General features: G+C 43.0%; 1 protein-coding gene across 4 annotated transcripts in view; it reads left to right on the forward strand.

Annotated features, from left to right (window-relative positions):
- The first annotated feature begins 6 nt into the window (after nucleotides 1-6).
- The window catches only part of OPTN (optineurin), a 43,608-nt gene continuing 21,644 nt past the window's right edge, over nucleotides 7-21,970 (forward strand). For all 4 annotated transcript variants that reach the window (XM_034643855.1, XM_034643856.1, XM_034643857.1 and 1 more), the window contains exons 1-6: nucleotides 7-156; nucleotides 7,721-7,897; nucleotides 8,506-8,708; nucleotides 12,525-12,707; nucleotides 15,613-15,686; nucleotides 17,634-17,765. In XM_034643855.1, the coding sequence (XP_034499746.1) occupies nucleotides 7,732-7,897; nucleotides 8,506-8,708; nucleotides 12,525-12,707; nucleotides 15,613-15,686; nucleotides 17,634-17,765 (758 nt within the window). In that variant the 5' untranslated portion in view covers nucleotides 7-156; nucleotides 7,721-7,731. The remainder of the gene's footprint in view (nucleotides 157-7,720; nucleotides 7,898-8,505; nucleotides 8,709-12,524; nucleotides 12,708-15,612; nucleotides 15,687-17,633; nucleotides 17,766-21,970) is intronic.

The following is a 21,970-nucleotide window of genomic DNA, read 5'->3' on the forward strand; positions in this document are numbered from 1 at the left end:
GCGAGGCCGCAAGTCAGCCCGAGGCTCCCCGAGCCCGCGCCGCTGCCCCTGGCCGATCCCCTGGTCGGCGTCTGCATCCGGGTCCGGAGCCCTCCCCCAGCGGACAAGATGCCGAAGAAGCAGTGACCCCGAGAGAGGCCGGAGCGCGGGCGCGGGGTGAGCGGGGGCAGGGGGCGGGCAGGGGCTCGGCGAGGCGGCGGCTGCCTTTCAGTCTTGGAAGCTGTTCCCGCGGTTCACTTCCCTGCGACCCGGGGCCCGTCGGGGTGTGGGTGGCGAGAGATGGGGCGTCCTCTCCCCCGCTAGGGTTTCCAGGCCGGGGCAGAGCCTGACCTGGTGGGTAAGGGCAGGGGGGCGCCCATCCCCAAGCGCCCTCCCCCCTTTTTTACCGGCCCGGCTGGCCGCAGGTGACTTCCTCTGTAGGTCACGGAGGTGGTTTGAGGGTGACATCCTCCCGCAGGTTGGGAATGATTATACAGCCAGTTCCTCATTATATGGGAAGTGGTTAAAGGTATACCTTTGAGAAACAAGAACTACTGTAGCTTTATGAGGTGGCCCAGGAGCACTAAGGAGCAGGTGACCTCTCGCTAAGGCGCTGAGACTCCTGAACGTCTGAAAGGAATCTTCATAAACCGTTGTGTCCGGGAGAGCATGTGTGTATGGATGTGTTTGTGTGTACCTACATACATAGACCATGAACGCTCGCTGAGGCTGAGAACCCCAGAGGAATTGTTTTTACTGTCGGAAATGTGTAAGCCGGGGGCAGAGTCAGCATCGCTAAGAGAAAACGAAACCCAGGTTCTGGTCTGGCCTCCTCCTCCAGGAAAACTGTTGTATGGAGGTGTATGCCCCAGAACTGTTGAAGGATGAAATGGAAAACAGAACCGTAGAGCAGTAAGGTGGTGTCAGACCTCAGAAGCCTCAGATCTGGTTAAGCAGGGCCGAGCTATTAACGCAAGAACCACCCCCTCCCCCTGCTCCTTGCAGAGGGAGACAAGAGCTAGGGAACCCTGGCTACCTCCCAGGATGTGCCCAGTTTGTATTGGGCTGGAGAAATCCTGGAGCAGAGGCTGAGGTCAGGAACTGCCCTGGAATGGACAAGCTAAGCGAGTTTAAATGTGGCCTACAGAGAGAGGACAGTGACTGGAATCTTCCGAGTGACTGATCTGTTTTTCTACTGGGCCACTTCTAGTGGTTCTTTGTATATTGTGCACAACATTATAGAAATAGCCTCTTTTTTTTTGGTAACTAATCTCAGGTTTTATATTATGCTATGGAATCCAACGAAACCCTCCAAAAAACAAAAACAAACTTTATTCTTGAAAGGAATTGGCCATTGTATTACCTTCCTACAGAACCTTCTCCCTTAAGTAAGGATGCATGGGTATTTTCTTCTCCAAGCCCTGCTTTTTCTGAATTTTATAGAGACTTGGACTATTTGGTATGTTCTTTGGAATCAGTGGGATTAGTAAATCCAAATGAAAAGGAAGAAATTAAACTCTGTTTCTGAGAAGTGAAGTCTGTTTCATTCAAAGGAAAATATTATTTTGAAGGTTTTCATTTTGACACGTGTATGAGGATGGAATAATAGAATGTGTGTTATAAAATGACACCCAGATACCTTTGGGGACGATAAAAGAAACAGTACTAATTCTCAAAACAAGTTTTAAAAGTTGAGTTCAAGAAACTGGGAATGATTGCGGTGAGCTGTAGAAAAACTCGTAATACTAGCATGCTGGGTTTGTCACTACAAAGCAGAAAGTGTTTTACAAGTGCTAGACCTTAAAATACCTTGTTACACTGTATTTTCATTTCATTTCTGTGAACATTTACTGAGAGCCTGCTGTGTGCCGCTCACAAGGAGGATAAAATAGAGACCTTCACTGACGTTTGACAGAAGATAGACTGGAATGGGATGATTATAGGACTTTGCAGAGAGAGCCAAGTGCTACTGGGTACTGAGAGGAAAGAACAGTTTGTTGTACACAGGCCATCTATCTCAGCCAGACGTGGAACTGTCTGGTGGGTATTTGCCAGGGCAAATGTGGGACCAGACACTTTCTGCAGAGGGAAGAACAGAGGTAAGAGCAGAGAAGCAGAAGAAAGCGGGAAGCCGTGAGCTCTTTCATGTGCCTTGCGTGCGAGTGGCGTGGTGACGGGAGATGATACTGGTGGGTAAGTGGGGACCAGACTCTGAAAGGCCACGTTTTTCTCATTTGGGAGCTGGAACTCTGTCTTGTATGGGAAGGGTTTTCAGCAGGAGGGTGACCTCATGCCGGGAAAGAAACCATGGTGGTTGGGGGACTGCAGTAGAAAGAGGCGAGTCACACCACGTAGACTATTCAGCAAGCGTTCTCGGTGCCAGGGATACAGTGGTTCACAGAACAGACAAAAATCCTGTACTCTGTGGAGTGCATCACTGCTGTAACTGAGACAAGGCAAGAAGGGCCTGACCTAAGCTGGCAGGGATGGGGAGGAGGAGGAAGTGCCAGCAGCTTGGTGATCCATCAGACTCGAATGGAGAATCAAGACACTCCCAGGCTCCTGCCTTAAGTAATAAGGTTAAATCTATTTCCGTTTTCTGGAGGTTAGCAAATGACAAAATCAGAATAGCATTTCTGGCATAACAAGCAAAGCTTCTTTTTCCCCCTTCATAGGACACATTGAGTTCTTTTTCCAGGATGATGATGGTTTTAGTTGATGCAATCTTAGATTCATACTCAGCCCCCTCGTGATCCCAAACCAGAATTTGCCAATAGCCATCTATGGTCTCTGATCAAGAAGTAGGTTTTCACTGTTTAAAATTAATTTACCCTTGTGGGGGTTGAACCTGTGAATGCTTATTAAGCCAGTTTGGAATGTCAGCCATTCCAGGGTAAGGGCCTGGACTTATTCTGCATGATGCTCACTGGTCCAATGTCCATTGGGTGGAAGTCAGTAGATTTCTGTTGGATACACAATGACTTTCTGGCAATGGGAATGGTCCTGCAGTAAGACGGGCTGTTGCCTGCTAAAGTCATTGCTGATATTTTCTGTCACTGAAGCCTTTCAAGTCTGGTCTGTATGACCATCTGCCATGGAAACCAGATAAGACATTCTTGCATCAAATGAGAAGTTGGACTGGAGCATTTATAAGGCCAACTCAGGAATGAGATTTAAGCTCATGCCCACACCCACAAAGTCAAGTCATTACTATTATTACTTGACCTCTGGAATTAAAAATGATAATATACTTAAGAATTCAAATAGATCTATAAAATTTAGGAGATTCTTCCAGATAGTTTGCCATCTTCCTCATTGGTGAAATCTTGATAAATCCTGTGCTAAATTTATTCACCCTTCTGTAGTTAAATATCACCTTGCTTAGAAATGACACATCTCAGGGGTGCCTGGCTGGTTGAATTGGTAGAGAAGACAACTCTTTTTTCTTTTCTGTTTTTTTAAAGATTTTATTTATTTATTTATTTATTTATTTGACAGAGAGAGAGAACACAAGTAGGGGGAGTAGGAGAGGAAGAAACAGGCTCCCAGCCCAGCAGGGAGCCCAATGTNTTCTTTTCTGTTTTTTTAAAGATTTTATTTATTTATTTATTTATTTATTTGACAGAGAGAGAGAACACAAGTAGGGGGAGTAGGAGAGGAAGAAACAGGCTCCCAGCCGAGCAGGGAGCCCAATGTGGGGCTCTATCCCAGGACCCTGGGATCACGCCCTGAGCCGAAGGCAGACACTTAACGACTGAGCCACCCAGGTGCCCCTAGAGTATGGAACTCTTGATCTCGGGGCAGTGAGTTCAAGCCCCATGTTGGACATAGAGCTTACATTTAAAAAAATAATAATACAAAGAAAAAAGTGACATGTTTCAGATACAGGTTGGTTGGATTTTTATGAGAAATTCTGTTATTAAAAAAAAAAGAAAAAAAAAAGAAATTCTGTTACCGGATAGAACCTTGGAATAAATGGCTTAGTTCCAACTTCTATAACCTTTGAAGACATGTGCAAGAATTTATAATGCATCTCTGTGTTTGTTCAGTTGAAAGTAGTTTAAGGCAAAGATTTAGAAAATCCAGCTTTCTCCAATGGGTATTCTACCAGTAGACATTTCACATAGGCACTGTACTCATAACTCATAATGATGCCCCCCGAATACCTAGAATCTTAGGGTGTTCTTTGGGTCACCAAAAATCAATTAAATTGCTTTTGGTAAAAATTTGGTAATAAGTGTTTGCATGCTTATGTTTGGCATATATACTAACTTCTTATTTACTATGGCATTTGAATTACCAAATAATTTTTCCTAACAATGCTGGATGATGAAGTGTTTACTGTGATTGAGACAGGCATATAATACATATGGCGGCATGGCCATGATGGTGCTGGGCTGTATGTGTTGGATGGTAGGGTTGGATCTTCCTAGAAACTCAAGAATACTTTTCATGGGGTTTTGAGCTGAAAGCAAAAGTGATGATCAACATTTGCTCGACAAGTCAGTAAATTATCATAAGAGGGCATAAATCTGTGGTGTTTTTTCTACTGCNATCTTCCTAGAAACTCAAGAATACTTTTCATGGGGTTTTGAGCTGAAAGCAAAAGTGATGATCAACATTTGCTCGACAAGTCAGTAAATTATCATAAGAGGGCATAAATCTGGTTAAGGCACGTGGTGTTTTTTCTACTGTCCCCCTTAGCATAACCCTGCTTTTTTCCCTCATGTCTTCCTAAAAATCTGGGCAACATGAAAAAGTTAGAAGCCCTGATATAACAGCTAGAACCAGTTTTAACTTTATTGTGGTTATGTCTAAAGAAGGTGTAAAGGAAAGTTGAAGAGGAAAAATACCTGAATAATTTTTAAGAGAAAATCTTTCTTTTCTCCCCTGCCCTCTGCTCCTTTTCCCTCCCCTCCCCTGCCCTTTCGCCTTCCCTCCCCTTTCCTCTCCCTCGGAAAAACCATTAAGGAGAAATGTGTATATAATAAAATTAAACTAAGCACATCTCTAGGGAACTGCTTAGGAACTTTAAAAAAAAATCTGTTGAATGTTTCCATTTACTTTTGCAAAGTGTATTATAATCACTGAATACCTAAGCAAATTGAACATTGACAAGTAAATGATAATATTGCAAAGGATTTTTTAAAAAAATTTTTATTTAAATTCAATTTAGTTAACATATAGTGTATTATTAGTTTCAGGGATAGAATTTAGTGATTCATTAGTTGCATAGAGCACCCAGTGCTAGGGGTGCCTGGGTGGCTCACTTGGTTAACCATCTACCTTCCGCTCAGGTCATGATCTCAGGGTCCTGGGATGGAGTCCCGCGTTTGACTTCCTGCTCAGCAGGGAGCCTGCTTCTCCTTCTCCCTCTGCCCCTCCCCCTCCACTTATGTTCTAGCTCAAATAAATACAATAATTAAAAAAAAGAACACCTAGTGCTCATTCCATCAAGTGCCCTCCTTAATGCCCATCACCTAATTACCCCATTCCCCCCCATTCCCCTCCAGCAACCCTCAGTTTGTTCCCTAGAGTTAAGAGTCTCTTATGGTTTGCCTCCCTCTCTGTTTTTATCTTATTTTTCCTTCCCTTCCCCTATGTTCATCTGTTTTGTTTCTTAAATTCTACATATGAGTGAAATCATACGGTATTTGTCTTTCTCTGACTGACTTATTTCACTTAGTATAATACCCTCTAGTTCCATCCATGTCATTGCAAATGGTAAGATTTCTTTTTTTGATGGCTGAGTAATATTCCATTGTATATATATATGTGTATATATATATATATATATATATATATATATATATACTACATCTTTATCCATTCATCTGCCAATGGACTTCTGGTCTCTTTCCATAGTTTGGCTATTGTGGACATTGCTGCTATAAACATTGGGGCACATTAAAAGGATTTTATCTTTGGATATCTTTAGTATTCCTATTATTTGGATTAAAACCCATGTTTATGAAATGTTAGCTCCAACATCATACTGTGTGAAAATGAATGCTATGGAAAGCCAGAAACTGGCTTTCTCCAAATAATTTTTGTCTAAATTATTTTATCCCGATTATTTTATTGGGGAAAGCAAAAGCAGTCTCTTCTAGTCACCAAATGGTAAGAGCACACTTCAGCATTATACTTCTTTTCTAAATATAACAGGATACGTAAAACATAGATACCTTCCAAAGGCTCACAGTTGGATAGTATGGCCCATCAGTGTTTTTCACTTCATAAATTGCCATCCTCCTTAAAGCATTTCATGAGACTGCCTCTCTTTAAGGGGGCTGCTCAGGGGAGTAGCCAGAGCCTGCTGTCCTCTCATGGTAGTACTATCTCTCATGGCCTGTAGGTTCCTTCAGACCAAAAACAGGTCACCAGGCTCTTGGGTCCAGGGGACCTTCAGAGAACCCCCAGGCATTGCTTCCAGTTGGGGTGGGGAAGAAGCATTGCCCTGCCCCCTATTTGGTTGCATTTTGATATATGGTCACCAAGAGCACTCCTACATGTTAAGATGCGGTGATGTCTCAGAGAGAGTACGCTTACCCTTCTTCATCTCCCACGACAAGGCTTAGCATCATCTTCACAAAGCGCAAAAAAGAAAACGTTAGCCTGTAGTATGTCACCAGTTGTTAGAAGAGACTCCTGTGTTTGCCCAGGGGGTAGGACATGCGTAAATGGATTTGGTATACATTTGTCTATCTTATTTATGTCCACATCAACCCCTCTACAAAATAAAGTGGTATGCTTAAAATATTTTCAGAATATGCAATAAGTGAGCAAGATCTCTTAGTCTTTTTAGGATGCCTTGCAGAATTATTGGATATTGAAGCCTAAATATTCAGTAGCATCTTTATTATGTTACAGAGCTAGGGTTAGGTATCGTTAGTACTCGGTTGCGCCACTTATGAAGTGACCTTGGCCGAGCTATAAAACCGCTGTGAACTCAGCTCTGTCTCCTGTAAAATAGCCATCCAGTTAGGTTTTAGTGAGGATTAGAAATTGACGTGTCTGGTGCAGTGATTCAGCACGTAGTAAGCATCCAAAATATGTTTGTTCTCCCTTTGTCTTAGCCAAAAATTCAAGAGCTAAAATATGGAGATTTTTTATTTTTATTTTTTATTTTTATTTTTTTTTAAAGATTTTATTTATTTATTCGCTAGAGATAGAGACAGCCAGTAAGAGAGGGAACACAAGCAGGGAGAGTGGGAGAGGAAGAAGCAGGCTCATAGCGGAGGAGCCTGATGTGGGGCTCGATCCCATAACGCCGGGATCGCGCCCTGAGCCGAAGGCAGACGCTTAACCACTGTGCCACCCAGCCGCCCCAATGGAGATTTTTTAACAGCTTTATGTGCAGTTCACTCAAAACACAAATATTCGAGCTTGAAAGATTTGCATAGGAAAACCAATTTAATGATACTGTACCCATGTCTACAAATATACGTTTAGAAGCTTCCATGAATTCCTCTGTTAGGATTCCCGATTCTCGTGATCTCATGCTCTTCTCTTCCTCCTGCATCCCACAGGCCCTCGCCGCACCCACATACACATACACACTGAAGCTAGCAAACACCTTTTTTGTTTAAAGGGAAGAACCAAAAATGTCCATCATAGAATTAGAGAAGAAGCATGCAACTTTTGGAATACTCATTAGCAATTGCCCATGGATTTGTGGGACTCTCGGGGACCCCTTGCAGAGGGAGGACAGTTCTATTTTCAGTGTGTGATGTTTCCGTAGGTCCTGCTGCCATGTCCCACCAACCACTTAGCTGCCTGACTGAAAAGGGGGACAGCCCCAACGAAACCACGGGAAATGGACCCCCCAGCCTGGCTCCCCCAAACCTGGACACGTTCACTCCGGAGGAGCTGCTGCAGCAGATGAAGGAGCTCCTGATCGAGAACCATCAGCTCAAAGGTGAGCAGCCCTGCGCCCCTGTGTTTCTGCATTCCCCCGGGGCCTTCGTGAGCACAATATCTCTGTCAAAAGGCTTGTTGGTGAATTAATTCCCTTCTCTCTGTTTCACTAGCGGGAGAAGGAGCACACAATTTAGCTTTTGGTAAGGCTAAAATTGTTTCTGTTGTTTACTTTGGGATACAGGTAAGAATAAAAGATATTTACACACCCCAGGGAAATGGCATAATGGCATGTAGTCCATTTAGAAAGAAACAGGAAGAATTTACGGAGTTAGTCCTAAATATGGCCTTGTTCACAGAAAGCACTCGAGGGTCTCAGGCCATGGCTTCTGGCAAGACTGGTGTTCAAATCAGTCTTGTAGGTTGTGTGCTGTAGTGGAGGGACCCAAGCTAGTTTTATATCCTGGAGTCTTTGGAGGACTAGAAATGACATGAGGCCCCCTCATCCTGTCTGGAAGCAAAAACCAGTCACCTTGCTACATTTCCTGCCAACCCTGGGGCTCAGGCCAAGCAGGGCGTCTTTAGATTTAGAGCTGCATGGTGGTCTTGGAGGTTGGCGTCATCAAATCAAGTCTGATATGTGGCCCTCTCCCTCTGAACCCCATATAGAAGCCATGAAGCTAAATAATCAGGCGATGAAGGGGCGATTTGAAGAGCTTTCAGCCTGGACAGAGAGACAGAAGGAAGAACGCCTTTTTTTTGAAACACAGAGCAAAGAAGCCAAAGAGCGTCTCATGGCTTTGAGTCATGAAAATGAAAAATTGAAGGAAGAACTTGAAAAACTAAGAGGGAAAACAGAAAAGTCCCTTAAGGTGAGCAGACTGATTCATTGCAATTTTATTTTATTTTATTTTATTAATGTATAGAGTAGAATCTTCCTTGTCTATACTTCTAGATGAAAACCTTTCACGGTTCAGGCTAGATGAATATTTTGCATCGTCTTGAAAGAACCGTTCTTGTTAAAAAGGTTGGTCACAATTTCAAGGGTCGTGTACAGTCTCTGTTGGGGGAAGGAAATTTGTCCAGTTTGGACCATATTAATTACAATCAAAAGAAGGTTGCAGTTATAAATCAGTATTTTGTATTCATTATAGATGGTGCAGGAGAACCTCTGCCTAGAACCATCCAAGTGTTAGTTTTTAGTTTTTGTCTTTGATATAAAGTTACATTTAACACTTTATTACTCCGAAGTTTCACTTACTGATCTCGTCTTTTCCCCAAGTCTAAAATAGAGATTCCTCACTTTACATTGTACATCTACTTTGGGAAAGTGGCACGTATATGTCATGTTGTGATAGGAGGCTGTCCGGTTACCACATTTTCATTGACCCAGAGAACCTGAGAAATGTGTTCATGGCCAAGAGTGGGTGCCAATGATGTTAGTGAGAAAATAAGCATCAGAACACATTTGAAGCATCCTCCCATATTCTGAGGCTGACTGGATGTTGTTCTAAATATTTGCAAGGTAGGATACTCTGAAGAAACGATCACCTAGGATATGTGAATAATTTTCTACTCTCTGTGAGAAAATATCTTTTTTTTTTTTTAAGATTTTATTTATCTGAGGGAGAGTGTACAAGCCGGGGGGAGGGGCAGAGAGACAAGCAGACTCCCAGCTGAGCGCACAGCCCGATGTAGGGCTCAATCCCAGGACCCCAAGATCATGACCGGAGCCGAAGTCAGGTGCTTAACTGACTGGGCCACCCAAGCGCCCCAGAAAATATCTTACACTGTTTTTCTCCTTTGGCTTTTGGGATGTGAGCTGACAGTTGGCATCACCTGTTGGGGCCTATCACATTGAGACCCAGAAAGAAGCTTCCAGAAGCAGTTTATCTGCTTGAAACAGTCAGTGTATGGGTTTTCCTAAAAAGTCCCAGTATTGGAAGAATTTGAGAACAGCAGCTGGAGCTCTGGATGGCTTCTTTCAATGAAGAAGATAGTTGAAGCAAGCTATAAGCAGGACTCAGAAGCTGGTCCTTGGAACAGAGGACATGGATACTTGGACAAAGAGACATTTATGGCTCTTTAAAAATCTTGGTCATCAGCCTTCTCCCCCAAAAATGTACCTGTTGCCTCCCTGCCTCTTTTTTGATTTTTATTTTGTGGGCTGGTTGAGGTGATTTGTGGATCTTAGGCCGTCATCTTCTCGACTTAAAACTCTCACAGCCTCTGACTTTTCTCACTCTTGCTGACCCATCCTTGCTGTGGTCTCTCCAGGGAATCCCCTCCGGCCACCAGGGCCTCTCACGTGTTCTGTGCCGCACAACAAAAGGGAATAGGGGATTTCTTTTGGAGATCTGCCTTCTGATCCTCAGGGTGAGGCTGAGGTTTTCATGGTTCTGTCCAATTTCACAGAATTACACATTATTATCCTCTGTAGAGAGAACTTTTTAACTTGTAATGGTACAGATTGCTAGGCTGAGGTCATTAGCTGGGTATTTCTTCCGGGCAGATTTCCGGGACAGCAAGACGGAGACATGATGTTAGTACGCAAGGAGAGCTGTTGTGTTGCAGGAACGTCAATGGCAGGCCCTCGGAAGTGACGAAAGACAGTAACAAATCATGGAGTTGAGGTTGATCAGAGAGAATAAAACATGTGAGTTCTAGTACAGGAAGGGAATGAAAAGAGTCTCAGTAGTAAAATGAAGAGAGATTTTAAATGTTATCTTGTGAGGTGTTTTATGGCCAAATAAGTAGGTTCAGAATTTCCCTAGGATAATGAAGAGATCCTCACCCTTGCAAAAAAGAAAATTAACCTGACAAATCTGAGATTCTAGAATCATGGCCTTATAGCCATCCATCATCCTCAGACACTTGCTTAAAACTCTGTCTCCTACTCTTACACCACGGTGGTTTTAAAAATCCATTCTGGGGCGCCCAGGTGGTCCGTCAGTTGGGTGTCTGACTCTTGATTTCAGCTCAGGTCACGATCTCGGGGTCATGAGGTCAAGCCCTGCACCCAGCTCCACACTGGGTGTGGAGCCTGCTTAGGATTCTCTCTCTCCCTCCCTCTACCCCCCCCAACTAATGCGCTCACTCTCTCTTAAAAAAAAAAAAAAAATCCATTCTTTAAAATGTCCTCAGAGGGGTCCAGCAGGAAAATGTGAACATTCCTAATAGAGCATGGCCTTGCCCTTACCTACTTGCTTCCTAGTTCCAGGCTAAGCAGTGCCTCTCCTTAGTCTGTTTCCACCCCTTTCACGGTTACGTTTCTTTGGGATGAGTCATTACCAAGAGAGGATGCCCAGGCTGATAACCTTTCCCTGCACACCTTACTCCTCAGCTGCACAATGAGTTCTTTTCTCTCAGGCCTGTGGTCATTTCCTGGCAAGGGAACACTGCTCCCTGTGAAGGAAGAGCGAGATCTCACTGGTGTGAGAGACACTCCCATGCTGCGTGTTAATACCTTTCCCTCCAGGTTTTAGTATTTCATGGACCAACTGGTTTATGCGTATCCTTTCTGATGCTTTTTGGTTCTGCTAACAGCCTTTGGGTCTGTTTCCAGTTCTTTAGGAAATCTATCACAGGAGGTGGCTGTATGTGTGCATGTGCGTGTGCGTGTGTGTGTGTGTGTGTGTGTGTGTGAGAGAGAGAGAGAGAGAGAGAGAGAGAATACCGTTGTGTTGTAATTCTTTGATAATCTCGAGTATATATTTTGGGTGGCACCATGCCCGTAAAAGCAATGAAGGTTTCCTGAGGAGGAAATCGGAGAGGCCCCATAGGTCACAGCTGGAAGGGACCACAGAGACCACGTGGGACCACATCTTCCTTTCTCACCTGAGGAAACCAAGGCCAAGATGTTAAGCGAATCTGCTCAGGGCAACGTACACAGCGATTAGCAGGGTGTGGACTGGAATCTGTTTCCTCTGCTTCCAAGTGAAAACACCGCATCTAAACAGGCCCCTTCTCTTACGGCTTTGTCATGTGTAGTAATTGTAACAAGAGGAACACAACACATATTTGGTATTCGTGAAATATGAGTATTATTCATATTTATATAGGCTGAAATTTAATTTTTTTTTTACCTTTAGTAGCAGCCTCCAAATTTTCAGTTTTCTTATTTCTCCCTGGGCTTACTTTTAGCAACCTAAAAACACCAACCTGGAGTATAACAGCCTCCAGCCTTCATGCCTGGGAGAACTATGGCCTTTTCATTGTCATTTGCTACTTGTGTCAAGTAATGCAATGTCTTGGTGCTTTGGTTTCAAACCGTACACGATGAGTATGGGGAGAGTCGGGGGTGGGTCTGCCTTTGTTGGAGGGGGAAAAAAAAGGCAAGAGGTTAATTTTAGCACCTTTTTGTCCTTATTTTCTGGGGTTTTGGATTATAATTTACCAGTCTGCCACTGTCAAAGTCTGATTGGTTATTTTCATGATCAAGATTATCCCATGTGCTGAGGAAGACTTTCTTTCTTGTCATAAGGTTATTTTAACTTTCTATTGTTTGAATATAATATAATAATGTAAAATTTTCTATTTGAAGTGTTATATCAAAAGATATCACCAAGAAAAGGCTAGAATTTTCTACCATAAAGCATAGCTGCCTTGCCATGGGTGTGGGGACACTTGAGTTTGATGACCAGGTATTAGTTTGAGTCACTGATTCACTTTGCTCCCCTCATTTCCAGGACCCCACTGGGGACCCCAGAGCCCCCAAGGCAGAAGCACACCAGGGACTGGAACAGCTGAAGACCCAGGTGGCCTATCTCCAAGCTGAAAAGGCAGATCTGCTCGGGATTGTGTCTGAACTACAGCTCAAGCTGAACTCGGGCGGCCCCTCTGAAGACTCCTTTGTTGAAATCAGGATAGCTGTAAGTGTCCTGGTTTTGACTTAGTTTTAAGAAAATTATAAAACCTCACCTAGACACCTAGATTAGCACCATGTCTTTTCAACACACTGAAGCCAACCGGGGAGGGGGAGTGTTTTAACGTCAATATCACCAAGATAAATTGGCTCCTGTTTTTAAGTAGGACATAATCCAGGGGCGGCCTGGGGGGCACAGTCAGTTAAGCGTCTGACTCTTTTTTTTTTTTTTAAGATTTTATTATTTATTCGACAGAGATAGAGACAGCCAGCGAGAGAGGGAACACAAGCAGGGGGAGAGGGAGAGGAAGAAGCAGGCTCATAGCAGAGGAGCCTGACGTGGGGCTCGATCCCATAACGCCGGGATCACGCCCTGAGCCAAAGGCAGACGCTTAACCGCTGTGCCACCCAGGCGCCCCGCATCTGACTCTTGATTTTGGCTCAGGTCATGATCTTGGGGTCATGAGATCCTTCTTGGAGCATGCAGCCTGCTTGGGATTCTCTCTCTCCCTCTACCCCTACCCCTGCTTGCACATGCGCTCTCTCTCTGTCTCTCAAAGAAAAAAAAAAGTATGACATAATACTCGTGAGGGTTATCACGGCTGAAATGGAAGAATATTGATTACCTTTTATGACAAAAGAGATAGGGTTTTTTTTTTTTCCTTCCCATAGGTACTGACAGACATTTTTTTTTTTTTTTTAAAGATTTTATTTATTTATTTGACAGAGATAGAGACAGCCAGAGAGAGAGGGAACACAAGCAGGGGGAGTGGGAGAGGAAGAAGCAGGCTCACAGCGGAGGAGCCTGATGTGGGGCTCGATCCCACAACGCCGGGATCACGCCCTGAGCCGAAGGCAGACNCCTTCCCATAGGTACTGACAGACATTTTTTTTTTTAAAGATTTTATTTTATTTTTATCTGACAGAGATAGAGACAGCCAGTGAGAGAGGGAACACAAGCAGGGGGAGTGGGAGAGGAAGAAGCAGGCTCACAGCAGAGGAGCCTGATGTGGGGCTCGATCCCATAACGCCGGGATCACGCCCTGAGCCGAAGGCAGACGCTCAACCGCTGTGCCACCCAGGTGCCCCCTGACAGACCTTTTTGTGACTGATCTAAAAAAAACCAAAACAGAAAACATAAACTTTTTCAGAGCAGGTCCTCAGCTGTGTCCAGCACTGCACTTANAGACCTTTTTGTGACTGATCTAAAAAAAACCAAAACAGAAAACATAAACTTTTTCAGAGCAGGTCCTCAGCTGTGTCCAGCACTGCACTTAGGGGAGCAGAGGCATGAGCAGATGCAGTAAACTGACGGCTTTATCACACTTCTCAGGCAAGCCTTGCAGGGAACCTTGGTTTATAAAAAACAAGAAGTAAAGAAAAGAAAGAGCAGAGCCTCTGGGGTTGTGGTTGAGGTTCGACCTTGGCTTTGCCCCCGCTTCTGACAGCAGCTGCCTGGGCACCTGCAGGAGCTGAGTGTGAAGCCCCCGGTGTCTGCCACGTGGAACCGAAAACGAAGTAAGCTCAGTGAAGGGGCGCCTGCTGGCCCGTTCCTGAGCACATGAGGAGTGTCTCCTGTGGCCGCATCTGGGTGTGCGGGCGGTCCTGGCAAAGAGCAGGGCAGGTCGATGAGCCACAGAGGGGCCTGTCCTTCGTCACTGCTCAAAGGCATTGAATAGCGAAGGAGAAAAACACACAAGGATAAGATCCTCTGTGATAGCACACTGGCATTTTAGCTTTGCCAAACCGTACATCTGACATAGAAAAAGAGATAGTGTCTCTGAGAGAGAAAAATGTACCTTGTAGATAATGCACGGGGAGCTTGTAAAAATTGAACTCCTGGGTGTGTGGGAATTATTAGCATGTGACTTTCTTTGCTTTCCTGTTCGTTTGCTGCACTGCAGAGTAGTAGGATGGGGAAATGGCTCTTAGTAATGTTGCCATCCGTGCTCCCTAATACATCTTGGGGTGCGTTCATAGCAGCCGAAATCAGGAGAATTAAAATACCAAATGGAAAGCACACTTTGCCAGAGTACCCTTTCTGCAGATGACCAAAGATAATGAAACACAGGTTTGATCAAACAGCTTTCACCTTCTGCAGATAGCTGGCAAAATTCAGGAAGGCCGAGGAGCGTATGAGAAGTTTCCAAATGAGGCTTCTTCCCTTGGGGTGCATGGTTAGCATAATACGCTCCTTCAGTGATGTGATGAGTGACGGTTATTTTTAGCATAAACATGCCTAGCTTCTGTGAACTGGAAAACACTACTCAAGATTCAGGAAAAATGTAGACAATCAGAATTATCTAGAACCATCTTTGTTGATGCATTTTTGGAAGATTTTCCCTCTAGCTTATTGGAATATTAATGTCTTTCAAATCATATAACCACTCTTAGACTTCTTGTTCCCTTAAATGACCCACGATGTATACAAATTTCTGCTAGAAGCCAACTTCGTGCTTTGTGAGCTTTGCGCACAGAAGACAGCCTCTTTTTCAACATTGCTTCAGCAAGTTCTGGCATTTTGCATTTTAAAGGCCTGTACAGGGAAGGTGTATGGAGGTGTCCCTACCTCCATGTGACCTTAACTTGGGAAAGAAGGGAACAAACTGCCAAGGAGAAGGAGGAGATAAGTTTTCATGTGTTCGGGGTCAGGTTGACTGTTCTGGATGAGAGACCAATCTTCACGCCTTGGCCTAGATATTTATAATACTGACAGGGTGTGCAGGGTGAGGGAAGGGTAAATCCCCATTCCATCTCTGCGACCTCATTGAAACATTTCACATTTAAATGTCGGTAGCTTCCTTGGGTTGCAGGTCATCAAAATTCTTCATCTTTTGCCTTTTTCTCGTTTGATAAAGAATTTGTCTTGCGGACATTATCACGGTAAAGCCCTTTCATTTCTGCCTTTACAGGAAGGAGAAGCAGATGTGGCAGTGAGAGAAATCAGGACGAGTCCTGGGCCTGCAAGAACTGATTCCATTGACACGTATGTGAAGAAGGGCTAGGGCCAGCAGACACCCCCCCACCCCCACCCCCAGGCAGTTTGTCACTTGCAGCCCGCCGCTGGGAGGTCAAACACCCTGGGCGGCAAGAATCGATTCTTACTAATTTACGCCAGGACATTTTTAAGAATGTCCGCTTTGAATGTGATTCAGGGTTGCAGCCCAGACTGGCAGGGAATAAAAACAGCGTGTGGTGCCTCTGTCGGCTTCACTCCACCCTCACCACTCCGTTTAGAGGTGTTTCGTCTCCCGTAAGAGAAGTGAAGACAAACTGGTTCTTAATCGAAAGACTCAGGCTTGCTGATTTGTTTATTGGTACAGTTTGACCTGGCCTGGGCTGTCCAGCTATGTAAGTGGACATTATCATCTTGTCCTCCCTGTTCGTTCCCGAGGGTAAACCCAGGTGATTGATCCCGAGTAATCTCCTCCAGGGAGGACTGTGAGTGCTCTGAGTCACAGTCTTACCCAGTGTCCAGGTGTCTTACCTCTGGAGTCTCAACTTGACCTGTTCCAAGGAGACATTAGGAAGCAGGCATCTTAAATGGCCGGGGGTGGGGGTGATCTTGGCAGAAGAGATGGCAGAGGGGCTGGGCATTTGAGACTATCACCCGGTATGGGCTGTTGGCTCATCCCCTGGAAGCAGGTTCCTGCTGGGTTAGTCTATTTGAAAGAGACAGTTATTGGAAAATTTCTCTAGGAATCTCTTCTCTCATAGGCTTTTAATACCTGTTTTTCCCTAACAGGACAAATGTACTTACAAAACATGAAAATGGGCTGGGGTTTTTTCCCCAGTTGTGCTCCCAAGCCCTTGCATCAGGGAGAAAATAATTGTTAGCTAATAGTCTTTCATCAAACAGGGCAGTTGGCATAAATGAAAGTTACTCTCTTGCTTACTTAGCAGTTCCTCTGCTTTCCCCCCTACTGTTTTTATGAATATCGAAAGACTTTCCTGGAAGTGGTGGGAAAGAAGAAAGCCCTGTTTGACATTTCCAAGCCACTTCCTCCTCGTTTATATCCACCTGCTAAAACCACTTCTTCTTTTAAGCCACAGGTTGTCTTTTGTTTTTTGGGTTTATTTAAGGTTTTAAGTAATCTCTACACCCAACATGGGGCTCGAACTCACGACCCCAAGATGAAGAGACACACATTCCTCTGATTGAGCCAGACAGGCGCCCCGAGCCACAGTTATGTTTTAGGAACAGCTTCCTTACCTCATTTGAAGGTTGAGTCAGAGATGGATTTCTGGGTGTGGAGTTCGGAGTCGAGAACTGGGATTTAATCCCGGCTGTTTATGAGACATGTGACCTTGAACACGAGCATTGGCAAGGTCACCCCGGAAGTGTAGCTGTTGCACAGTGGTCCTGGTTTTGTTTGTCATCCAACCGCTTCTTGATATAATCAGATTTCGAAATCAAGGAAAATATTTCACCTATCAGCAGTGCCTACATTTCTGCTGTAATTATTTGAAATCAAGAAACAAAAAATAGTTTCTTCTCTTGGCTTGAGAATATCAAGTTGGAGAAAGGCCAGCAGTCTGCATGTCGCCAGGCAGCACTTATGTTTGTGTACTTTGACTGTGGTCCTCTTTGAGGCTAGGAAGGCCAGGCACTGGAATCCAGGGCCACCTCTGCTCCAACATTTCCAGGGGTGCTGGGGTCTGATGATGTGGGCACACTGGCTATTTGGAGGAAGTGAACACGTGTAGTGCAAGGTGAGCCTACCCCAGAGTCCGCACCCCTTTCCCGGAAAGCGTGGAGGAGTGTGGGCCTGGTGGCCGCAAGGCCAGCTGCGTTTGGTCTGTAAATGAGAATTATTTGGAGAGTGTTCTGGAAAGCGGTTCCTTTACATTGGTTCCAGTTACATTCTTAGACACTTTGACATTTGTGTTTTCTGATGAAAACGTTTTAATCTTTATTCTGTTCTTGATGTAGGAACAAATCTACAGAAGGTGCCAGGAATTTGGAATTTGAGAAATTAACTGTGAGCCAACTCCTGCTTTGTCTAAGGGAAGAAAACCAGAAAGTGGAGAAGCTTGAAATTGCACTCAAGGAAGCCAAAGAAAGGTATGAAGTAGGTAACTTGAAATATGCATATGTTGCTTTTTTTAACAGCTTTATTGAGATAAAATTAAGACACCAGGTAATCCACCCATTTAAGGTATATATTTCAGTATTACTTAGAATATTCACAGTTATGTAACCATAACCACATTTTGGAACATTTTTTTCTCCAAATAAGAAACCCAGTACCCATTAACACTGATTCCTCATTCCTCCCAGTAATCTGTTCTCTGTCTCCACAGATTTGCCTATTCTGGACATTTTATTTAAGTGGAACCGTATAATATGTGGTCTTCTGCGATTGACTAATTTTATTTAGCATCATGTTTTCAGAGTCCATCCACGTTGTAGCTTGTCTCCGTTCTTCACTTCTTTTTGTTGCCAAATAACAGTCCATTGTGTGACTAGTTAGCATTTTGTTTATTCATCAGTTGGTGAACAGTTCAGTTCCCACTTTTTGCCTATTTTGAATAATGTTTGCTCTAAATATTCTTGCACAGTTTTTGTGTGTGTGTGTGTGTGGGTATATATTTTTTTAATCCTCTGGGATTTTTAATCCTCTGGGACCCAGAAGTGGGATTACTGGGTCATTGGCATCTCTGGGTTTAATAGGTTGAGGAGCTACAACTGTTTTCCACAGTGGCTGCGCCATATTGCGTTTCCACCAGCAATGTATGAGGGTTCTACTTTTCTCCACATCCTCCTTCACCCTTGTAATTGTCTGTCTTCTTGATTGTAGCCATCCTCATGAATTGTGAAGTGGTGTCTCATTGTGATTTTGATTTCATTTTCCTAATGGCTGATAATTTTGAGCATCTTTTCATGTTGATCATTTTTATATCTTCTTTGAAGAAATATCTATTGAAATCCTTTGCCCATTTAAAAAAATTGGATTGCCTTTTTATTGTTGAGTCATAAGAGTTAGTTATATATTCTAGATGCGAATCCTTTATGAGGTATATGACTTGCAAATATTTTCTCCCACTCTCTGAATTACCTCTTTACCTCCTGGGTGCTATCACTGGCAGCACAAAAATTTTTTTTATTTTGATGTAGTCCACTTTATCTATTTTTCTTTTGTCACTTGTGCTTTTGGTGTCGTATCTAATGAATCATTGACTAACCCAGGGTCACAAAGATTCACTCTTATGTTTTCTCTCCTAAGAGCTTTATAGTTTTCGCTCTTACATTAGGTCTCTGATCCATTTTGAGTTCATTTGTGTGTATGGTGTGAGGTTGGGGTCCAACTTCATTCTTTTGTGTGTGGATATCCAGTCACCCTAACACCATTTGTTGAGAAGACCATTCTTTCCCTCAATGAACTGCCTTGGCACCCTTGGTGTAAATCAGTTGGCCGTCATGTAAAAAGATTAATTTCTAAACCTTTAGTTTTATTGCTTTGATCTATATGTTTATCCTTTGCTACTGCTACACTGTCTTGATTACTATAGTTTCGTAGTAAATTTTGAAATCAGGAAGTGTGGATTCTCCAACTTTGAAAGATTGTTTTGGCTATCCTGGGTTTCTTGTTTTTCCCTATAAATCTTAGGATAAGTTTGTTAATTTCTGTGGGGGGGGGGAAACAAAGAAAGAAAAAAGCCAGCTGGGATTTTGTTAGGGATTGCATTGAATCTGGAGTTCAGTTTGGGGAGCATTGCCATCTTAACAATATTAAATCATCTGATCCATGAAAGATAACCCATAGATTTATTTAGGTCATCTGTAATGTATTTCAATGATGTTTTGTCATATTCAGTATACAGGTCCTAAACTACTTTTCAAAATCTGTTACTATGATTTCTAGTCTTTTTAGCACTGTCATACATTAAATTGTTTTCTTAATTTCATTTTTGGAGTATTCTTTGCTAGTGTATAGAGATACCACTGACTTTTTTGTATGTTGTACATTGATCTTGTAGCCTGAAACCTCGCTAGAACTCATGTATTAGCACTAATTTTTTTTTGGTGGATTCGTTAGGATTTCCTTTGTACAACATCATGTCATCTGCAAAGGGATAGTGTTACTTCTTCCTTACCAACAACAGTACCTTGTATTTCTTTTTCTTGCATGATTTCCCGGCTAGAATCTCTAGCACAGTGTTAAGTACAAGTGGAGAAAGGAAACATGCTTGTCTTAGGGGGTAAAGCCTTCACCCTTTTACCATCAAGTATGCTGTTACCTGCAGGTTTTCATAGATGCGTTTATCATGTTGAGAAGCTCCCTTCTATTTCTGGTTTTTTGTACTTTTTATCATGAAGGGTTTTGGATTTTGTGAAATGCTTTTTCCATGTCTATGGGGACGATTAATGGTTTTTTAAACTTCTGTTAATATGGTGTATTAAGTGATTGATTTTCACGTGTTAAACCAACTTTCATTCCTGGGTAAATCCCACTTGGTCATGATGTATAATCCTTTCTATATGTTGCTAGTTTGGATTGCTAAAGTTTTGTTAAGGAATTTTGCATCTTTATTTATAAGGGGTATCAGTCCATAGTTTTTTTTCCTTGTAATGTCTTTGTCTGGTTTGGGTGTAAGGGAAATACTGGCCTCATAGAATATGGTAAACATGTAAACTCACACACACACACTTTGGGGTAAAATTCATCTACGTTATAGAGTTGTGAAGACAATGAATTTCTATGTGCAAATGCACTTCTTAGAAATGCAAAGTGCTAAACCATGTAGGACATGGGAGAGGTTATGCAATAGTTTTAGGGCTCTAGTGATTGCAGCATTCAATCATAAATATACTGTGACATAATTAATTCTCTCAGACGTTATAAATGGCTTATTAATATTAAAATTACAGCGCTATGAGGAGTACTTTCTAACTGAAGCAGTTTAAATTTTAAGATTTATTTATTTTAGGGAGGGGGAGAGGGGCTAAGGGACAGGGAGAGGAAGAGTGTCAAGCAGACTCCACCCTGAGCATGGGGCCCAGTGTGGGGCTCAGTCTCACAATCCTGAGATAAGGACCTGAGCTGAAACCAAGAGTAGGACGCTTAACCAACTGCGCCACCCAGGTGCGCCTGAAACAGTTGAAATTTTTAACTATAGAAAGATCTTTTCATAAAATATGAAACATAAGTTATTTATTCAGGTGAGGTTAACCTGGAAGACACTTCAACATTGGTCCAATGACTTATTTGATAGCTCGTTTCAAAAGGTGCAAAGGACGCGCTGGCTCTGAATCCTAGGTTTACCCCGTATCCTACTGTTGTCCCTTAGAAAATTTCAAAGGTTGACTTCTAGGAGACCAGTACCATGTATTCTAATGGAACAAAATATTTGTCCTATCTTTTAAAGAAATCCTAAAACATAGTAACAATGCGTAGATAGCTAGATAGATAAAAGCACTCTTTTTACACCTTAATTACTACAGCTGGTTTTTAAAGGGAAGATGTTACGCTTTGAAGGAGACCTTTACTAGCCATGAATAATCAGCTTGTTCGTATTTTGTGGGCACCTTTACCCCTCCTGTGTTCTGTACACCATTCTCAGAAGTCAAGTTTGGCCAGTAATTCATCCGTACTTAGACAACATGATTAACTTTCGTGATGAAAGTGTCAGTTTAGGAATTTGCTAATTATACCTCCTCTTCGTTCATATGATATATATAATTCCTGCTTTCAGATTAATTACAGCCCACTCTCTGCAGCTTTCGCTATTTGGATGGTGCTAGGGGGTCAGGCGTACCTTTGAGATGGCTGTGTTTAGTCTCCCACCTGTAAAGGGTCCCTTTCTCAAAAGCATTAAATCTCCACTCTGTGAGCCAGCCTTCTCTCAGTATTTAACAACTGGTAAGTCAACAGTAGTTGCCAAGACTCATGTCCGCTGGATTGGTATCAGGATGATGATATCCCCCTCGCTATGGCAGAACTGAAACCCAAGAAATAAAATCCCTGATATCTGGACAGACCAGCTTGGTTTACATGCTGTATAGGATACGATGAATACACATCCCAAGACCTAACATGTCTTTTTCTCAAACAAGTGAATCTTCAACTATTTTCATTAATCATGACAAATAGGGGTAGAGACAGTAAAATTTTTTCTGAAAACTTTCAGGAAATGTGTGGGTAAAGGGGATTGTAGATTTGTCTCTTTTTTTTCCTCATTGTTTTCCAGGATTCATATTTCATGTAATTTGTGTTTTCTAAACAAATTTAAACTGGCAGCAAGTAAAAAGGGGGAAAGTGTATAGGA

This window comes from Ailuropoda melanoleuca, chromosome 15, assembly GCF_002007445.2.
Source record: "Ailuropoda melanoleuca isolate Jingjing chromosome 15, ASM200744v2, whole genome shotgun sequence".
Taxonomy (NCBI): domain Eukaryota; kingdom Metazoa; phylum Chordata; class Mammalia; order Carnivora; family Ursidae; genus Ailuropoda; species Ailuropoda melanoleuca.